General features: G+C 29.3%; 1 protein-coding gene across 2 annotated transcripts; it reads right to left on the minus strand.

Annotated features, from left to right (window-relative positions):
• Positions 1-1,138: 1,138 nt before the first annotated feature.
• Positions 1,139-19,673, minus strand: LOC145038914 (MADS-box protein JOINTLESS-like). 2 transcript variants are annotated; one of them, XM_078987126.1, is made up of 9 exons: positions 19,606-19,673; positions 19,285-19,486; positions 13,291-13,372; positions 3,951-4,012; positions 3,742-3,841; positions 2,531-2,572; positions 1,659-1,706; positions 1,419-1,571; positions 1,139-1,332 (listed from the first exon to the last, which is right to left on the minus strand). In XM_078987126.1, the coding sequence occupies exons 2-8, from the start codon at positions 19,470-19,472 to the stop codon at positions 1,428-1,430; spliced, it is 666 nt and encodes a 221-aa protein (XP_078843252.1). In that variant the 5' UTR covers positions 19,473-19,486; positions 19,606-19,673; the 3' UTR covers positions 1,139-1,332; positions 1,419-1,427. The 2 variants fall into 2 exon arrangements, with proteins under 2 accessions (XP_078843252.1, XP_078843253.1); XM_078987127.1 differs by having other exon boundaries at positions 19,285-19,524; positions 19,606-19,651.
• Between the last annotated feature and the right edge of the window lie 1,172 nt (positions 19,674-20,845).

A 20,845-nucleotide genomic window follows, 5' to 3' on the forward strand; every position in this document is an offset into this window, starting at 1 on the left:
TATCGTAGAGGTCACTGATGAATTTACTGGTGATGATCATGTATTGAAGTTTTGTCCTGTTTATAGGTGGTATTGGGAGTACATTGGTTTTTGTAAATTTGTAAATAAATAAATAAACTTCGTTAGTTATGTAAATAACATTTTATGGTAACTATAAATGTAAACACAATACTTTTTTTTTATTTGAATGTTAATGTGTAACTTAATGCTGCTAATTATCTTATTGTAGTAAAAATGCACGTGTTTTAATTTTTCAATTTTGTTTATATACTTATTTAACAGTTAACAAATCATAAGTTAAAAATGATCACTTAAAGCAACCATTGGGAAATGAATTCTTAAAGTTGTAATGATTAATTTATCATTTGACTTCAAGCTACGATGTTTGATATTCCATTTAAAAGCAACTTATTGACTTATGGCTTTTTGAAAAGTCAATAAGTCAAAAAACGTGCTTATCAATATGAAAATGAATTCTAAAATAACATTTAATTAACCCTTCAAAAATGAGATTTCAATAAGTTATTAGGATTTCTAGCTTTTCAAAAACTCCTTATAACTTTTTGGATGGTAAATGAGAAATACCTCTTAAAATATGTATAAAGCTAAGACGAATACTTTATCAAAAACAATTTATTGACTTATTGGACTTCGGTAATTAAAATAGATTTACTGGACGTAGATATTTGGATTTCACTTAACCCATTAAGGTACATATGAAAATCAATTATAGTTGATGACATTTGGCCACCGCTTTTGGTTGTTGCACAACTTGTCACGGGTTTTTTGATGTTAGAAACTTCATTATAAGATTTAATCACTTAAAATGAAATTTCAATACCATAAGTCTCGTTTAATAATCGATACAAGGTAAAGACACATATAAAATAATTATACTCATTAGTAAAGAGGACATTTTCCCACCTTCTAGGCCGTCGCACAAATATGATGTGTAATGGTAACTCATATTTAGTAAATTGTCATGGAAACAATCATGAACATTACGTTATGACCTTTAGTGATGAGAAATATGAAAATTGAGAAGACCCAGTTTTCAAAAACCGACACCATAACGCACTTTTATAATAGTGAAATATGTCTATAGATAGATATACAATGCTTCAAACTTAGCTCCAAAACCAAAGAAAATATTAGTCGTTTAACATATTGGAATGTTCTTTGGCTACAACAAAATCCACAACCTGTAATCATGGATGTACGTGAGAGATTATTTAAGAACCTACATCAGTCGACCAATGACTTGTGTTACATAATCACGCTACTTTGCTCTTCTTCTAATTCACCATTTAAATTCAATTAGAAAAAGGGAACCTGAAATGATTTTAGAAATATATAACAATGATTCTTCGTGGAGTATTTCCTATGAAATTTTATTGTAAAATAAAAGATTTTCTTACTTGATTGGATTACCCAAGTTTGAGGCGGGTATCCGAGTTGTTGTAGTTTTGAGGTTGATCTCTAGACTTGAGGTTGCTAATCGTTAACTCCCAAGAAGGATGATGGCCACATTGCTCATGAATACCTGATTTCTCAATACATAAGTGCATCATCTAAAACACAAGAATCAACATTTAGTAATTATGCATCCGATCTTTAAAAAAAGACAACTATAGTTAGGGAATTTTAAAGGCCCTTACAGCGAACTGTTGTTTCAAATGTACATTCTCTTCCATCAGTTGAGCTTCCTAAATGGTGTATTTTGTTGAAGTAATTCAGCTAGAATAACTTTGCTTGACATATTTACAAATTCAATGATATTTCTTTTTAGTTTATAAGGTTGCATACTTTTCCATTATTTACTTAAGTTTTGAGCATAACTTAAGGGAAATTGAGTAATCTTACCACCTTTTAATGTTTATTTGAACAAAATAACTCGTTTTTCTTTTAAGCAAAAACAGCCACTTGGTACAAAATGGGAATTCTGGATCAACATTCGAGACTAAAATTTTGGATTTCGAAAAAAAAAACTCTGAAATTTTAGAAACAAGTCTGAAATCCGAAGAACAATTCCAAAGTTTTCAGAAAAAAATTTGTTTTTTACTTGAATTTAACAAAAAGTTAAACAAATATAGTAAATATGAACTATATACTATATTAGTACATAAAATCAGACTTCTTAATTAAAAACGGTGATAGTATACTTTTAGAAATTGACATTTCAGACATAAGTGGGGATATTTAAAAAAAAATCGGAAAAAACCAAAAACAAATTCTAGAAATTTAAATTTTGAAAATCAAACTCGGAATTGAGCATTTTTAGAATGGAGCATTCTTTGAAAAAAGAATGAAAATTAGCCCTAAGTGTGAATAGTAGTCCAGAATAAGGCATTTAAGAAAAATAGTTATTTTTTAAAAACTAAAAAAAATAGTTATTTTCTTTAAGAAGATCATTTATATAGGTTAGATTCCCTAATTTCCCTAATGTAAGCTTCAATCGCCTAAAATATATATTTAGATATTTCTATATGAATCGCAGGAATAGAAAAACACATATGTTTCGCTATATGACCTTCTCCTTCAGTGTGCTGATCTCTTTCAACATTTTTTGTTCCTGAAAGTCAAGAAAAATAAATGGGTAAATGATACAAAAAACACTCTTTTTACACAGAAATTCAATTTTGACACTGTATTTTTTTTTTGTGTCAATTTTGACACTGTGTTTTCAAATTTATTACAATTCTTACTACTTTACCGGTTAACCAGGTTACATACTGACGTGGCATGATGACGTGTCAGTTTTGATGACGTGGCATGCTGACGTGTTAAAATTGATTTTTTTTCCACAAAAAACACTAAGTTTTCATTTTTTTTTTTCGATTTTGACACGAAGTTTAATTTTTTATTTTAATTTTGACATTATGTTTTTTTTTTGTTCCAATCGAACATTATTTATCAAATTTTGTTCAATTTTGTCTATTTTCCATTTGAAACCGTATAAATATATATTTTTTTTATTACATTTTAAACCGTATAAACATATATTTTTCGTTTAAAAACCACATTTTTATTTAAATACAATGTGTTTTTTTCTTACATTCAAAGCATTAGTTATATCATGAGAATCAAACTAACCATAAGCTTCTAATAAGATGTAAAAATTTGATAGGTTGCAAACTTGATATCTGAGTTTTGATCGACTACACGCCTCCAAACCTCCAAACTTTTAAAGTTATATATTTAATATAAAATACAATTTTTATATAATATAAAGATATGGTTTGAGTTTAAAAAAATGTATTTATACAAAACTATGGTTTTTAAATATAAAAAATTTTATTTTTACGTTTTAAATGTATTAAAAAAATATTTATACGGTTTGAAATAGAAAATTGTCAACATTGAACAAAATTGAAAAAATGATTTTCGATTTGGAACAAAAAAACATAATGTCAAAGTTGAAAGAAAAAATTAAACTTAGTGTCAAAATCGAAAAAAATGAAAACTTAGTGTTTTTTGTGAGAAAAAAAATCAATTTTGACACGTCAGCATATAATGTCCGCATGCCACATCATCAAAACTAACATGTCATCATGCCACGTCAGCATGTAACCTAGTTAACCGGTCAAGTGGTCAGAATGTAACAAATTGAAAAACACAGTATTAAAATTGACACAAAAAATAACACGGTATCAAAATCGAATTTGTGTGTAAAAAGACTATTTTTTGTGTCATTTAGTAAACAAAACATAATAATAGAACTATCCAGTTGAATCATTGTACCTTTGTTTTTACTACTTTAACCAACCCAGATTCAATCATAGCTTCTAATTTGTCTAGCTCCTTGAGGTTAAGTCCCTTGAGATCTTCCCCTTTCATTTGCCTGCATTATTCAACATGCTAATTCTCTTGATTATTAACAAAAATCAATTTAATATTGTACACACAATGTTAATGGAAGAAAAATATACGAAGGAAACAACAATTGGTACCTTAATGCGGTGGATTTTTCTGCAAGTTCTTTGCTCAAGATACCAAAATTTCTACTAGCAATCTATTGGAGGAACATTCATTGTCTAAGTATAATATTAAATATGAACAAAAATGCAAGAGTTTTCTCATCCAAGTATGTTTCTAATTAAAGTGCAATTCCTTTTATATATATTTTACATTTGTCCTGCTCCAAGCTCATATCTAAATAGAAAATCACACATATGCATATTTCTTCTAAATATGGCATGTCAATATGTGTATTGATTTAAATTATATATATATATATATATATATATATATATATATATATATATATATATATATATATATATATATTTATGATTTTAGGGTTTTTTAGATTTTTTTGTTTTCCATAGAACCTAAACACACACACACATATATATATATATATATATATATATATATATATATATATATATATATATATATATAGCTTAGTTTCTCTGGAAAACAAAAAAATCCTAAAAACCCTACAATCATAAAAATGCATAAAAAATACTTATAGATCACAAACTTTTTATTTTATTTTATATTCTTAAAAATCACAACTTTTTACATAATTTCGGTGAAATAAATTTTGAAAGAAAAACAATAAATAAATAATTAAATAAATAAATAATAAAAAATAAAAAATAGATTTTTAAATTTTTTTTTAACGAACTTATAAAAACGCTGCAATTTTTAAAAATGTAAAGTAAAAAAAAAAAAAAGGATTTGTGATCTATAGTATTTTTATATGTATTTTTATGATTTTTAGTCCAATGTGTATACTTTTAACACCAAAAGTGTATTTCTATGCTAATATGAGTTTGTATTTGAACATTTGGATTTAAAATCTACTATATGTTCTATTAGAAATTTTAATAATTTTATTTTTAAAAATTTCGATATGTTTAATTAATTATTATCAAATTGCTAGAACATACCGTTTCTTCTTCTTTTATTGATGTGATTCCAATATTTGCATATAGTCTAAATAATTAGCTTTTAAATTTTAGAAAATTTCTTATGTTTTCTTTATTTATAGTCTAATTGAAGTAATTTTTTTAGTTAGTGTTTATATCTTATACAATTTAAGATGCCTTTTGTTGAATTGTTGCGATGAGAATGATTCACGAACACTTGGGATATGTAGTTGAACGTTATTTGGGAATAATAGTTTCTGGTGGACCTTAGTTTTCTGATGTAGCTATCAATTGTAAGAGACTCTTCATTTGGTTGTAGTTCAGGGTTGTATTTAATTTGTCTTTTAATGAAAACTTTTGTTCTTTGGTTATTAAGTTCCAAAGTAACCGACGATTTTCATGGATATAAATGAGGCTTCATTGCCTTTTTGTTGAGACTTTATTGTATTTATCTTGGTTCATGTTCTTTAGATTAACTAGAATTTTTGTTTTTGTTGTTTATTGTTACTAAAGGGAAATGAAGAAGATGAAGGCTACATAGAGTACGAAAAAGGTCATGTTGAGATATGGAGATATTCCTAACACAGGAGGTGTTGATAAAGAAATCTTAAATCGTTGTTTTATGACCAACTTCAACAAGAAGTCAAGATGAACCACAAGTCTAAAAATCGGGTATCTTATATTCTTAAAATGCTCGGGATGTGTGAGGCTTTTAGTGTTTTATAGAGGAAGTTGTGATGTTTTTGACATAGATTTTCCGGATAGAAAAAAGTCAAAAAAAAAAAAAAATGGTTTTCCAAGCCTCTGGAGATCTTTTATGTGTTATTGAAGTATTTGATGTTTTTAATTTATTTATGAATTGTTTTAATATTTTAAGTCTTATAAATAACTGAGGTTTTGTTTAAAATCAATAATTTTAATAAAGTTTCTTTTTCTTTCCAAATTATATGTTTTTTACCAACTTCAGGAAGTCAGGAACGATCTATAAATCACAAAATCGTGTATATTATATGCTTTGAAATCTATGGTTATGTAACTTTTCAATGCAAACCAAAAAGAAAAAGAAAAAAAAAAAAAAAAACTCCAAAACACTTTTGGAATTCTATAGAGGTTGTTATGATGTTTTTTCCACATGTTATTCAATGGATTAACAACAACTGAATCAAACTAAGTGCTTGAATTTTCCAATGCATGTATCGAAATATTTAATGTTTTCAAGATACTCATATAGTATTTTAGTGTTTTAGATCCCATAAATGGTTTAGGTTTTGTTTAGAATAGTCGATTTTAAGAAATTTACTTTTCCTCTCCAATTTTTGTGTGTTTTTTTGCACAAACTTCAACGACAAGTATGGAATGATCTAGAAGTCACAAAATCATGTGTATTTATGATTGACAACTCTAGATGTGGGAAAAAAACATTTTAGAAGTTTTGTAAAGGAAGTGTTGTTACGTTTTTTTTCATAGGTTGTACCGTGCACAAAAATATGTTTGGTAGTCTGAAAAATATTTTTGGACTAACTTTAACAGAATGTGTAAAATAATACAGAATTAAAATCAAGTATTATATATTTCTCGAAAGATTTGGATATGTAGATTTCAATGAAAACACACAAGTCTTTTGAAGTTTTATGGAGTATAACATTTTTGCCATATGCTATCTGGTGTACAAAAAAAATATGTTTTGGTGGTCTGAAAAAAATTAACGAACTTCAACAGGAGGTTTGGAACAATCTATGTCAAAAAAATCATGTCTTATATATATGTCTGTGAAAAAAGTTGTTTATATGTAGATTCCAATGAAAAAACTGCAAATCTTTCGGAGTTTTGTTGAAAAAGTTATGACATTTTTGACACATACAGTTAAAAAAATATTTGGTGGTCTTAAATTAGACATTAGCTAGGTTTGTGTTCTTAAATAGGGATCTAAAAATTGGTTTATGCAACCGCACATAATATTTGATAAAATATTGTTGATATGGATTATGTTTGAAAGAAACCCCAGGGAGCTAACTATATATATATATATATATATATATATATATATATATATATATATATATATATATATATATATATATATATATATATATATATATATATGAAAGTATTATGTTAGTAGTTTTCTTCTCAATGACATGATATCCATAGGTTTATGAATGGATCTTCTCTCTAAGTTTAGGGAATTGATGATAAAGAAATTCGATTGATCACTTTTAAGGGAAGACAAAATTGCAAAAATAGTCCTTTTGGTATGTATTTTTTTTGGGGTTTTAGTTCAAGCCTCGATTTTTTTGGGTTGGTGGTCGTTTTGAGCTACTTTGCTTGCAATTTTGGTTCCTGTCCAAACTAAAAAGACTATTATACCCTTAATGAATTTATTTTTCATTTTTGTTTCACTTTTTAATAATAATATTATTATTAAATATAAAAGTGGGTTCTCTCTCTCTCTCTCTCTCTCTCTCTCATGTGACCCCACCTTTTTCGCCCATAAACCATTTTCCCCAACTCTCACCCAATTCTTGAATTCTTTTTCATGCTATTTCCCCTCCCTTACCCGTTGAACCTCGATAATCATTCCATTGTCGGGAAAGTGACCATCTCCTCCATTGAAACCTTAGACCAAACTACTGCAATGATACCCACCTAAAATATCAAGATTTAGGGTTTGGTTATCGACAGGGAGGAAGAAAAAAGTGACGACAACGATGCTATTAGGTTTACTAGCAGGTGATGGTGATGTTCGTTGTTAACGGATGTCACCAGTGATCTATTTTTCGTTTATGGAAATCAATTCACAGGTTTGCACTTTAACACACACTGACACACACATGAACATTCAATGTTCTGGGTTCGCTCTTCAAGAACAACATATGAAATTGATTGAGAAGTTGAAGACATATTAGGGGAAAAAACGATTTCGAATATGTTAAGATTTAATCACGTCGATCTCTGAAGATCTAATCTCGGTAAGCCCTAATGCACTATGAAATTAGTTTCGAATCTGGAATTGATTTTACGTGTAATATCGAACCATGGATATCCTTTCTTTATCTTAGTTGGATCGATTAATAGGTGTGTGTATGTGTGTATGAGTTTTCGATTGCAATTCTCAATGATCCTCTATTTGTTATTTGATTTTGAACGAGAAGATGGGACAGAGATGGAGATTCGATGTCTCTTTCTTCTTTGTTTGTGAAATTGGTAAACATATATCAAATTATGGTAGTTACACAGTCACGAGGAGGGGTGCCGATAGAAGGCTATCCCCAGAGCCTTCATTCCGTTTTTGTTGTGATCAGCAGAAAAACATAACAAAAGATGGAGGTCTTCGATCCTCTGTTGATCGGAGAAGAAGGAAGCATTAACAGAGGTGACAGTTGGTGGCGATGGAGGTGTTGGTGGTGGCGATGGCAGCCCTTTGGATCGCTGGTGGAGTTATTGTTCTTGATGGTCATCGGAAATTCATCCACCTCCGATGGTGTTTTAAACATAAAAACGAAGAAGAAAAGGAAGAAATAAAATTGTAAGAGATAGAGAGAGAGGTGGGCCCCATAATTTTTATTGATAAAACTTTAAATTAAATAGCAAAAATCATAAAAAAAATGTATGAGAAGGGCATTTTTGTCTTTTTAGTTTTTTGGGGGGCAAAAAATGCAACGAAACTAGCTTAATAGGACCACCAATCTAAAAAAGTCGTGGCTTGGACTAAAACCCCAAAAAATACATACCAATAGAGACCATTTCTGCAATTTTATCTTAAGGGAATTGAAAATCTTTCTTGGTCTTAAATTTAAAAAAAAAAATGTACATTTCTATCTCAAAGAAATATAATTATCATATATTTTGGAACATAATATGACAAAAGGCCAAAAAAACGGGACATGTATAAATGAGTGAGAAATTAATACTCTATCTGTCCTAAAATTATTGTCAATGTTTGATTTTTTATGTCTCTTTTGTTCAAAAAGTAGAGACTTTCCGAGCTAAAAAAAATAAGTTAGGGATCAAGCGTGCAAATTACGCCAAACTATAATGACCATTCATGTAATTTACTCATATATATATATATATATATATATATATATATATATATATATATATATATATATATATATATATATATATATATATATATATATATATATATATATATATATATATATATATATATATATATATATATATATATATATATATATATATATATAGGGTTAAGTTTATTTGAGATCACCTATATTTTCCAAGGTTCTAAATAACGTAAGGCGTGACTTGGTGGTAATGTCAAGCCTCAAGTTTTTCTGAGCCTTGGCGAGTAATGACGTTTGTAAGGCGTGACTTAAGGCGGCGATTTTCTAGATAATTAATATTTTTTTATGTATTTTCAACTATTATTTATTTTTATACACATATATGAGTTAAGGTGACGTTTTGGCAAAGCTTGGCGGTAGGTGCAAGCATTGGAATCGTGGCGCGCCATGACGGAGCCATGACAAGCTTTTTAGAACCTTGATATTTTGTGAGACCGTGAGACGCATTTTTTTTTTAATTTTTTTTTAATTAATTCAAGTTCTGAAAATAATATTAATTTTTTTTTGATTTTTCCATTTATTTTGCATTCTAAAATTATTTTTTAGAATATGTATAGTGTAATATTCTATTAGAATATTTCACGTATTTTTTTAAAAAAACAAGATTTTTTTTATTTTTTATATTTTTATAGTAAATTCAAGTTCCGAAAATAATATTTAAAAAAAGAACTTATATATTTTTCCATTTATTTTGCATTTTAAAATTATTTTTTAGAATATGTAAAGTGTAATATTCTATTAGAATATTTCACGTATTTTTCAAAAACAAAAAGGATTTATTTTTTATTTTTTTTAGTTAACTCAAGTTCCGAAAATAATATTTAAAAAAAGAATGTTTAGATTTTTCCATTTATTTTGCATTTTAAAATTATTTTTTAGAATATGTCACTGTAATATTCTAATAGAATATTTCACGTATTTTTAAAAAAAAAAACGGGATTTTTTTTCTCTTTCTTTTTTATTTTTTTTAGTTAACTCAAGTTCCGAAAATAATATTTAAAAAAAGAATTTTTGGATTTTTCCATTTATTTTGCATTTTAAAATTATTTTTCGATTTGGTCTCACAAAATTATATTTGGTCTCAAATGAACCTGAACATATATATATATATATATATATCAAGGTTGTAAAAATCGTTTGACAGTAGCTCGACGGTCGACTGGTGTTAAGGGATTAATCAGTCTTGACGGGGATTAATCGAGGATTAATCGGGGACCATAGATTATTAATAAAATATTAAAATTAATTAAATATTAATATATCTTAGGAAAAACAAGTACTTCAAAATTAGAAAAGAATAAAAATTGTAATTTTAAAATTTGAAAATACGAAAATATTAACATTTTGGTATAATATTTGAAATTTTGAAAATTTAAAAATTTTGAAATATAAAAAGGAAGTTGGTTTTTTGAATTTTTAAAAAAATTTTGACCTTTTTTTTCACTTTTTTTGACTTTGTTTTTGACTTTTTTCGACTTTTTTTGACTTTTGTTGACCGATTAATCCCGCCAAACCCGATTAATCCTAAATTTCTGATTAATGCCTTAATCCTCGACGGTTGGAGAATGCTAAGCGATTAATCCACGATTAATCACCGATTGATCCCGATTTGTATAACCATGATATATATATATATATATATATATATATATATATATATATATATATATATATATATATACGTGTGTGTGTGTACAGAAATGATCAAATGAGAACACCTAAAAGGTTGAGAATGCAAGAACAAGTATATTCATTTGTGATGTCATGTATTCATTTGTGGAGAAATGATAAATTTTTACGCACAATTACCATGAATATGTTTTTTTCTCTTCAATTGAAATTAAATGAGTAAAAATTTATCGTTTCTCTCAAACGAATATATGGAATAGCAAATGAATATACTTTGTTCTCGCGTTATCAACCTTTTTGGTGTTCTCATTTGATCATACTCCTATATATATATATATATATATATATATATATATATATATATATATATATATATATATATATATATATATATATATATATATATATATATATATATATATATATATATATATCTTTCATAGTCAGTATGACTTGTATTATGAATATTTGGATTGAGATTGACGGATATATAGGTAAAGTGTTGTTAATAATTTATTCTGATCTTTAGGGGTTTTAGAGTCCGATCAGAGTTTAATAGGGGCTTAATTGAGAGTTGAATGTCATTAAACCTAAAATCTTGGAAAATTGACTAGGATTTAATAGGATGGGGGAGTTGAGTCCACTCTATATATTAAATTTATTTTTTATTTTAAAATTGTAATTTTCAATTTTTAATTAATATTAATTTTAGTTGTAGTTTTTAATTTTTAATTTGATGCAATTTTCTAATAAAAATAATAATTAACAAATAATAAATAATGTGTTAATTCATTAAATTGTATAAAGTTTAATGAAATATAGAGTTTAATTGATAAAGTTTGTATATTATATGTGTCAGTAATTAAACTTATATGAGTTCTACTCTTTCTTTCTATAAACGTGGGAACTAAATGCCTAGTAGGCTAGTAAGTTAAATCTCATTTTTAATACCAACAAAGCAAAAAATGCGAATGAAAGATCTCTACGGACTTGAAGGTTGGATATGAGTAATTAGAATCTCATCTCTGTAATTCCTCCATAAGCCTTCATCATATTGAACGAAAAGCATCATATCATTAATCAGGATATCATAGTTAATCACATTGCATTTCTAGTAACATCAGATTGTGAGAAAAATTTCTCAATTAAGTTTTATTCTAAGATGCCAAGAACGTTTGAAGGTTTTAACCCCATTCACCGTTTTTAGGCAACGTCCATGGATGTCGGAGCTGGATTATTCACACCAAGGTGTGGAGTCGATATCAAGACTTGCTTGAGACCTAGATTTGTTGGATAAACATAGTAGTGGTGTCGTAATCTTCTTTGCGAAGGCAGAAAACCAATTCTAATACCATATTTTTTCCAAAGATGGGGTTACCGACATTGGAAAGTTGATCAACAAGAGTTTTGAAACGAATACCATATTCAGTAATAATCGAGAAGGCTTCAAAACGGGTGGTAATAAATTGTTCTTCCAGGCATACGGCTCTAGTGACTTGATTGTCTTGATCAAATATCTCAACAGGATACTTCCCGAGTTCTTGAGCGGACTCACCTATATACTTATTGTGTTATATATCCATTGTTTGACAATGGTACATTAGACTCGCATGCCTGTATTTAAAAAAGATCAAACTGCGATGCATAATGGCCATCATTTTTGTCGAGTGGAAGGAGATAGATCTTGGGCACCATGAATGCCATGGAGTCTTGCTTGCATCGGTGATTGATTTTGTGGTGGCCATGGTGATCAAGGAATAATGATTGTATGAAAGAAAAGAAGTGAGATGCCGGAAACAAGGGTACTGCTACGGGCATTAATGAAGAGATAAAAGATAAAATTACAAATTTAAATATGTCACTTAGGTCGGCTAATAGTTTTATGAGGATTAATTCAATATTTGTTTATTATTTTTTTATCTTCTTCTCTTTCAATTTGCAATTATATAAAAAAGTAGCAAGATGTTAAACAAGGCGAGAGAAGTAGCTAAGAACTTCCAACGTTTTGCAGCGTTAATTAATCCAATTAAATTTTATCAAGTTAGGGGAGTGCTTTAGTTATGTATCTATTTCCGGTCATTGTTAATTTTATTGATCTCAGTTGGATATTAGTTCTTAATTGCGAGGTAATCTGTTAAGTTGTTACTTATTAGTGATAAGAAGTTGTGATTGGATGTTTCATATTGTCTCTATATGTCTTAAGTGAAATTAAATATCCTTTTATTTTTTTTTCCTAATTACCTTCCTATCTATTTGAAATGATGATAAGTATCATAAAATATAATTAATTTTATTAAAATATGACACTTGTTAGTTGTCACAATTTCACATGGTAGAAAAATAAGTAGATAAAAAAAGTTAGGAGGATATATATTTAATTTCTCATGTCTTAAAGCCATTAAGTTTTAATATAAGATTCATGGATCTAAAAAAGAAAATGAACCATTGTAGGTTTTCAATATGGACTCACTATACATCCATCCACTCCTTATAATTGTGATTGTTTTAAGAGCATTTAAGGGAAAAATAATGTGATTAGGAAACTAATCACAAGTCACAGTAAACAAATCGGGGACCCATTTGGTGAAAGAAAAATAAAACTTAACTATTGATCTTTTAGTTGTATTCTATTTTTCTGCATGTATCATGACTTTGAAAATAACTTTTAAAATGACTACTGCAGAAATACATACCTGCATCTCCTGAGATGGGTGTCTCAGTTCTCCAACATTCCGGGTTTGCAGTAGTCTACGCTTTTCTAACACTTGATTCATGCTTTTAACCAAACAAAAAAAGAGTTATATATATATATATGAAGATATATCACTAATTAGACTATATATTTGCAAAATCTGACAGTAATTTGACTTTACGCATGCAAAATTTTAATTTGATGAAACAAAAATAATATTCTATAGAGGATGATCCATAAATTTTAGCTAAGATTGTATAAAAGCACGTTGAAGATAAAACATGTTTCCAACAGTGTAAGTGTCTCCTAGGGATGATAATGGGTACGGTTATACCGGGTTTCGTGTTCCCCATCCCCATACCCGAATCCCCATCCCCATCCCCATCCCCATACCCGACCCCATCCCCATCGGGGATTAAAAATCTATCCCCATCCCCATCCCCAATGGGTATCGGGGATCCTAATGGGGGATTTTTTCCTGTTACAAAGTTTTGAATTTTTATGAAAAATTATTCATAATTATATATTAACCAACAAAACAAAAACTAACAGAACTAATATATAACACTATAATCACTACATGTCTTCAAACACGAACAATAACATTCAAGGTTACAAATTAAATCATTCTTTGCAAAAAAAGACATAAAAAGTCTTCCCAAAACCATACGTTTGATTGTTAAAAAACCTTATTTTGTGTAATAAACATTTGCTTATGCATTATTAAAAATAAAAACATAAATAATACTATATATATATATATATATATATATATATATATATATATATATATATATATATATATATATATATATATATATATCGGGTACCCATCGGGGCCGGTTTCGGGTACGGGTATGGGTACCCGATAGGTAAAACCATCCCCATCCTCATCCCCGCTTTTTATATTCGGGTAATACCCATCCCCGTCCCCATCCCCGGTCAACTCGGGGATTTACCCGATCAACTTGGGTTAGGGTTTCAGGTACCCGTTGGGTACGAGTTTTTTTTGCCATCTCTACTGTCTCCACTCTAAGTCCATGATTGTGTAATTAACAAAAAAAAAAAAAAAAAAAAAAAAAAAAAAAAAAAAAAACACCCGAACTTGTTGGGTTTATAAAAATGTATCACCGATTACATAGTGCAAATTAAAGGTACTTGATTTATCTAATCGTTTTCTTTCTTAATCAATAAATGGAATAGCAATATGCAAATTCATACCATCATCTAATGAAAAGGAAATTTGTAGAATTTACTTTACTATTTGTTGGGGTGTGAAGACTTGAGCAAAGGTACTCTTGGTGAGCAAATATGCTCTTGATGATCAAAATGTGTTCTAGGTGTCCAAAGGTGCTCTTGGAGAGCAAATATGCTCCAGTTGAGAAAATATGCTCTTGGTGATCAAAAGGTGCTCTTGCGACAGGTTCAAATATGCTCTTACTAAGAAAATGTGCTCTTGATAAGCAAAGACACTCTTAGTGATGAAAAGATGCTCTTGGCTTCCAAATGTACTCTTGGTGAGCAATGTGTGCTCTAGGTGGTCAAAGTGTGCTCTAGATAATCAAAATGCACTCTTGGTTAGCAAAGTGTCTGGGCATGTGTATAACGCGTTCGATGCATCAAGATGTGCTCCAAGCATCATGATGTTCCCTTTTGGAAACACGATGCACCCCCTTAGAGCATTATGTGCACCCTTGTAAGCAAGTTACATTCCTTAGAGCATGATGTGCCACCTTGCAACCAAGTATGTCCTCAAAGTTGGCTGCACCATGACCGGCTTGGCGTGCTCCTAAGAGCATGACAAGTGGCCATGTATTTCCTTCAAGGTTGTAGGTTCCAAAACTAGATGCATGGAATCCCGTGATTAGTCGATAATTAGAACATCTCCTTCATAGGCTAATTATGGATGTGTATGGCCCATTAATGAGGTTGTGAGCACATCCTTAGGAGCAGTTGGTAAGCAATAGTGATTATTTTGTTATGAGAGCTCAAATGAGGTGAAACATTATGAGTGATTGTAATTGTTCTTAAAAGTAAATATAGTCATCTCTCTCTCTCTCACTCACTCACTCACTCACTCACTCTCTCTCTCTCTCTCTCTTGTTCGCCAATGGATGTAGGTCAATTTAACTGAAACACGTTGACTATTGTGTTCGGTGTTTTTATTTCAGTTTTCAAAAGTTTTAAATTGCAAGTTTAACCAAAGTTCATTTATCATTTGTCTGAAGTTCTTAACTTTTTTTTTTTGTTGAATATTCCCAACAAACAGATATCAAAGATATGACTAAAGATGCGAGAGTTAAAATCGACAAATTCAATGATCATTATTTCGATTTCTGGAAGATACAAATTGAGGATTATGTTTACTAAAGAAACTACATGAATCATTTTTCAAAAAGAAACCTGAAGTGATGAAGCAAGATGAATGACACTTATTAGATCGGCAGGCACTTGGTGTTTTGAGATAATCATTGTTAAAGAATGTAGCTTACAACATTTTCGATATGAAGACTACTTATGGGTTGATCAATGCAATGTCTAATATGTACGAAAAACCTTCAACACCGAATAAGGTTTTATTGATTCGACAATTAGTGGATTTGAAGATGAAGAAGAGTGCCTCGATGACTGACCATGTTAATGATTCAATTCAATCATCTTAAGGTTGATTTGGTTGATATTGGCTTTTAGGATGAATTCATTGCATTGATACTATTATGTTTGGTGATTAGAAGTGAAAAGTGAAGAAAGTAAATTCGGTCGTTGCTAAGGGCTTAAATGAGGTACTCTATATATGGTGGAGGTTTCTAAAGATGAAGCATGCATTGTTGAAGGAGTTGAGACATCTTCTCTATGCCACCAAAGATTTAGGTATATGAGTAAGGAGGGAATGAGGAAGCTTATATCCAAAGGGAGAATGACATATCTAAAGATTGTGAAAGTTGCTTCTAAGCCATGTGTTATTGGCAGATAGAAGAAAGTAAGTTTTGTGTAGATAGGTAATCTGGCAAAGTCTAGGAAGTTCATTTTTGTTTATTTTGTGTTTACAGTCCTACTTCAGTTTCATTAGTGGGAGGATTCTGGAATCACACAAGACATATTACTAGTCAAATGATATACATGTATTCTGGAAGTAGTGGAAGAACTAATAAATCTAAAAAGAATGGGAGCACTTGTGATCATAGTTCTATGGCTGGATTTGTAGTTCTTTTAAAGATTATGCCAACTATTATATGTAGAACTACTAAGCATAGTACTATAGTGAGGTATTGTCTAGCAACCAACTACTTATTGATGTGTGAAAATGGGTCAAAACTAGAGGTCTTGAGGATGAACTCCATCTAGTAGGAGAAGGCTATAGATGAAGAGTTGTAGGAACTACAGAATTGCCATACGTTTCGGGTTAAGGATGAGATTGATGGTGAAAATACTTGCAAGGAGGATTGATAGTTAATGGATTCTGACAAAAAGGGGAGGTCGTTTCTCTAGTTTCAAAGACAAATATAATTAGTTTAGTCTTGAATGTACCAGGCTTTGATAATCTCCATCTAGAGTAACTATATGTGAATAGAACAAATCTCCTTGATGATAATCTAGATAGAGACATTTGGAAAGAACAACCAGAGTGTGCTCTTATAGTTGGTGTTTAAAAATAGGGAAAATATATATGGAATGAAGCAAACATTTAAGGAATGGTACTTAAAGTTTGATAACGTCATGAAAAGGAGAGGATTCAGGAGACGTGAGGCTGATCACAACTATTATCTGAAGAAATTTAGTTCCTCTTTTACCATACTCATGTTGAATGTTGATGCTTATTGGTTGATGGTTCTCACATACACAATATCAACGAGCTTAAGATGCGGTTAGCCAAAGAGTTCAAGATTCTGAACCAAACGGACGATAAGGTGAATAAATTCCTTAGTAATGTGAAATCAACAGATGAATGTAAAAATTAAAGTTGGACATGAGTTCAACTTCCCTTTTAAGATTTTGAGGAATGGGCATTCGTCGATATATATATATATATATATATATATATATATATATATATATATATATATATATATATATATATATAAGCAATGATGAAGATTTGAATGGCCTAATAGACTAAGTTGTTCAAACCTTCCAGTGAGAGATTGTTTGGCATGTAAGACTTGAGCTAAGGTTCTCCAAGAGAGAAAAGGTGCTATTTGTAAGCCAAAATATTATTGATGATCAAAAGTTGGTCTTGGGGTTTAAATGTGCTTTTGGTGATCAATAGGTGGGCTTGGCATCTAAATTGTGCTCTTGGGAATCAAAAGATATTATTAGCGTTCAAAGGTGCTCCAGATGAACATATGTGCTCTTGGTATCCAAATGTTCTATTAGGTGAGAAAATTGTGCTCTAGGTGATCAAAGTGTTAAGGCGTGATAAGGATGTATAGGAGGCATCAAGATGTGTTCCATGCATCATGATTCCCCTTTGGAGTGAGGATGTATAGGAGGCATCAAGATGTGTTCCATGCATCATGATTCCCCTTTAGAGTAACATACACACCCTTGGAAGAAAGGTGTGCCCCTTGGAGCATAATGTGCCACCTTATACCCAAGTGTGCCCTTATGGGCCAGCGAAGGCTTGCTTGGTTTGCTCTTATGTACATGGCATGTGACCTTGCACATCCCTCAATGTTTAAGGTTCCAGAAGCAGCTACATAGTATCCAGTTGTTAGTTAATAATTAGGACATCCCTTTATAGGCTAATTATTGATGGGTTGAACCCATCATAATTACAGTTTCTCATGTTTTTCTATAATATGGAAACCCCCTATTAATTATTCTTTGTGCATAAATTTAAGAGATGAATCATTATGAGGTTGAGAGCGCATCCTTTGAAGTAGTTTGTAAAAAATAGATATTCTTTTGTTTGGAGAGCTCAAATGAGGTGTAACGTTGTGAGTAATTGTAATTTTTCTTGAAAGTTAATAAAATCATCTCTCTCTCTCTCTCTATCTCTCTCTCTCTCTCTCTCTCTCTCTCTCTCTCTCTCTGACAAGGTTACTTTGACTGAACTACATTCAAATATTGTGTTTAATTTATTATTTCTGTTTTCAGAAATTTTATTTCATAGGTTTTATAGAAGCTCGTTTATCGTTTGTTTGAAGTGTTTAACTTGTTTTGTTGTATAAATCTAACCCTAGTGATTAAATATAGTTATATATACTTTGATTAACTTATGCTCAGACCACACTCAGATTAAAAAAAAAAAATTAATGTGTATTTGGGTGCCAAATATTTTTTTTGTGAAGGTTGTGTCGATTTAGAATCACTTTCTCTATAATACATTCAAACAACTAATTATCTTAGAGAGAACTAGCTCGACCCTTGTTCTCCATTAGTAGCTGCAACCCTATTAAATACACTATACGAGTGATACCTGATAAAGATTAAAAAATGATGACTGGTTTCTGCTTAACATGAGAATTGAAGCATTGTCCAAGAGACTTCATGTATTATAGATTTAAAGTACATGCAAACCTCTCAAACGTCACTTATATGCACACACACAAATGTACCTAAAGATTGAGATCTCTTTTATGTAGCAACTGTGTACCTGTGACAACAATACACTTTGCCAGCTATCAGCCTTTTTAGCGTTATCACTGATAATAATGCCATGAATTACAAGTTACATATATATCACAATCTGTCCTTTTATCAACATACTTTAATTAATTAGATTCAAAATTGTATCTACTCTTTGGGAAAGAGCTTATGGTATTCGTTTACATAGTTCGTGCCCGTAGTTTCTTAGAAGAACCATATGGGGTAGAAGTACATCAATATTATACCCCATTTAACAATCTTGTAAAGGGACGATAAACATGTTACAAACCTAATAAGATTAGTTGATAGATCTGGTTTCATATTTGCCAAAACATCTAATAATGGGGTATCCATATGCTTTATATATAAAAGATTGATAGTTATATAGAGAGAGGGAGAGAGACACCTTGAGGGTGAGTAGTGAAAGAGCTTTCCAGTGGCCGAAAAGACCATGAGAGCGATATCTACATCACAAAGAGTACACAACTCTTGAGCCTTCTTAAAAAGCCCACATCTTCTCTTTGAGAAGGTCACCTGTCTTGCCGCTAAGTTTTCTATCCTTTTGATCTGAGTTTTCTGTCTCACCATCCTCATCTTGTTATCACACCCTTCAGAATCAGAAAATTAACCAAGAAATATAAATAATCTACAATGAAAACAATATCATTAGCTTGTTAATTAAAATTAAAAAGCAAGAACAAAGTGAAAGCCGGAGTATAGAAGAAACCCTCTAGTGAACTGAAAAACTGGTATTGTGGCAAATTAACCTAGCAAGCACATAGTACTATCTAAAGCAGAAAGCATGCACCTTGATAAAAGAAGAAAAAAAATACTAAAAGAAGAAAAGAAAGGGTATATATTCATTGCCTGACAAGTGGAGTACTAATGGTCTCCAATGTACTCTTATCATTTTTGGGTTAGTGGACATACAATTTATTTATTTGAGTTATTCACTTAAACATAACTACAATTAAAGTATGCTTATATATTTCGAGAAAACCATACTCCTTTTGAATGTTATTAATCCTGTGAAAAAATATGCCATAGTTTGCGTGACTAAGTTTTCGTTTTTTTTAAGAAATAAAATAGAGAAAATGACAAAAACTTTGAAGTTATCACCAAAATATTAGTTTTACCTTCGGACGTGTTTAGATCTAGTAAAATTTTATGTTTTTTTAATTTGTTCATTTATATGCCTTCAGCCGGTTTCCGGCTAACATACAGGTTCCATAATGCCAGTAAATCCATTTAGTTTTAAAAAATGTTTGCATGTACCAATAAGTTATCAAAAAATTTCGGATTTACCTTCATTTTAAGTGTTATTTTAATTATTTTGATTCTTATTATTATTATTATAATTATAATAATAATAATTATTATTATTATTACTACTACTATTGTTGTTCAAAAAACAATTACTATTATTATTATTATTATTATTATTATTATTATTATTGTTATTATTATTATTTTAAATGCATAAAAATATCTTATACATACATTTTTAAATGTATATACATATTTTTATTAAATTAAATATATATTTAAAAATATATATATATATATATATATATATATATATATATATATATATATATATATATATATATATATATATATATATATATACATATTTAGTATTTATATAAATTTGAAAGCCTATGTATTCATTTATAAATGTATTTACATATTAAAAATGTATTTACTTGTATTTACTACGTATAAATATAAATATAAATATAAATATATATATATATATATATATATATATATATATATATATATATATATATATATATATATTTCATATAAAAATATATTTAGTACGTATAAATATATATTCATTTCATATAATGATATATTTATTTATATTAATTTCATATAAAAATATATTTGTACATAATATTTGTATTGTTTATATTGTATAAAATATATAACTATATATATATATTTGTACATATCACTAT

Source organism: Lactuca saligna, chromosome 4 (genome assembly GCF_052625555.1).
Source record: "Lactuca saligna cultivar CGN05327 chromosome 4, ASM5262555v1, whole genome shotgun sequence".
Lineage (NCBI taxonomy): Eukaryota > Viridiplantae > Streptophyta > Magnoliopsida > Asterales > Asteraceae > Lactuca > Lactuca saligna.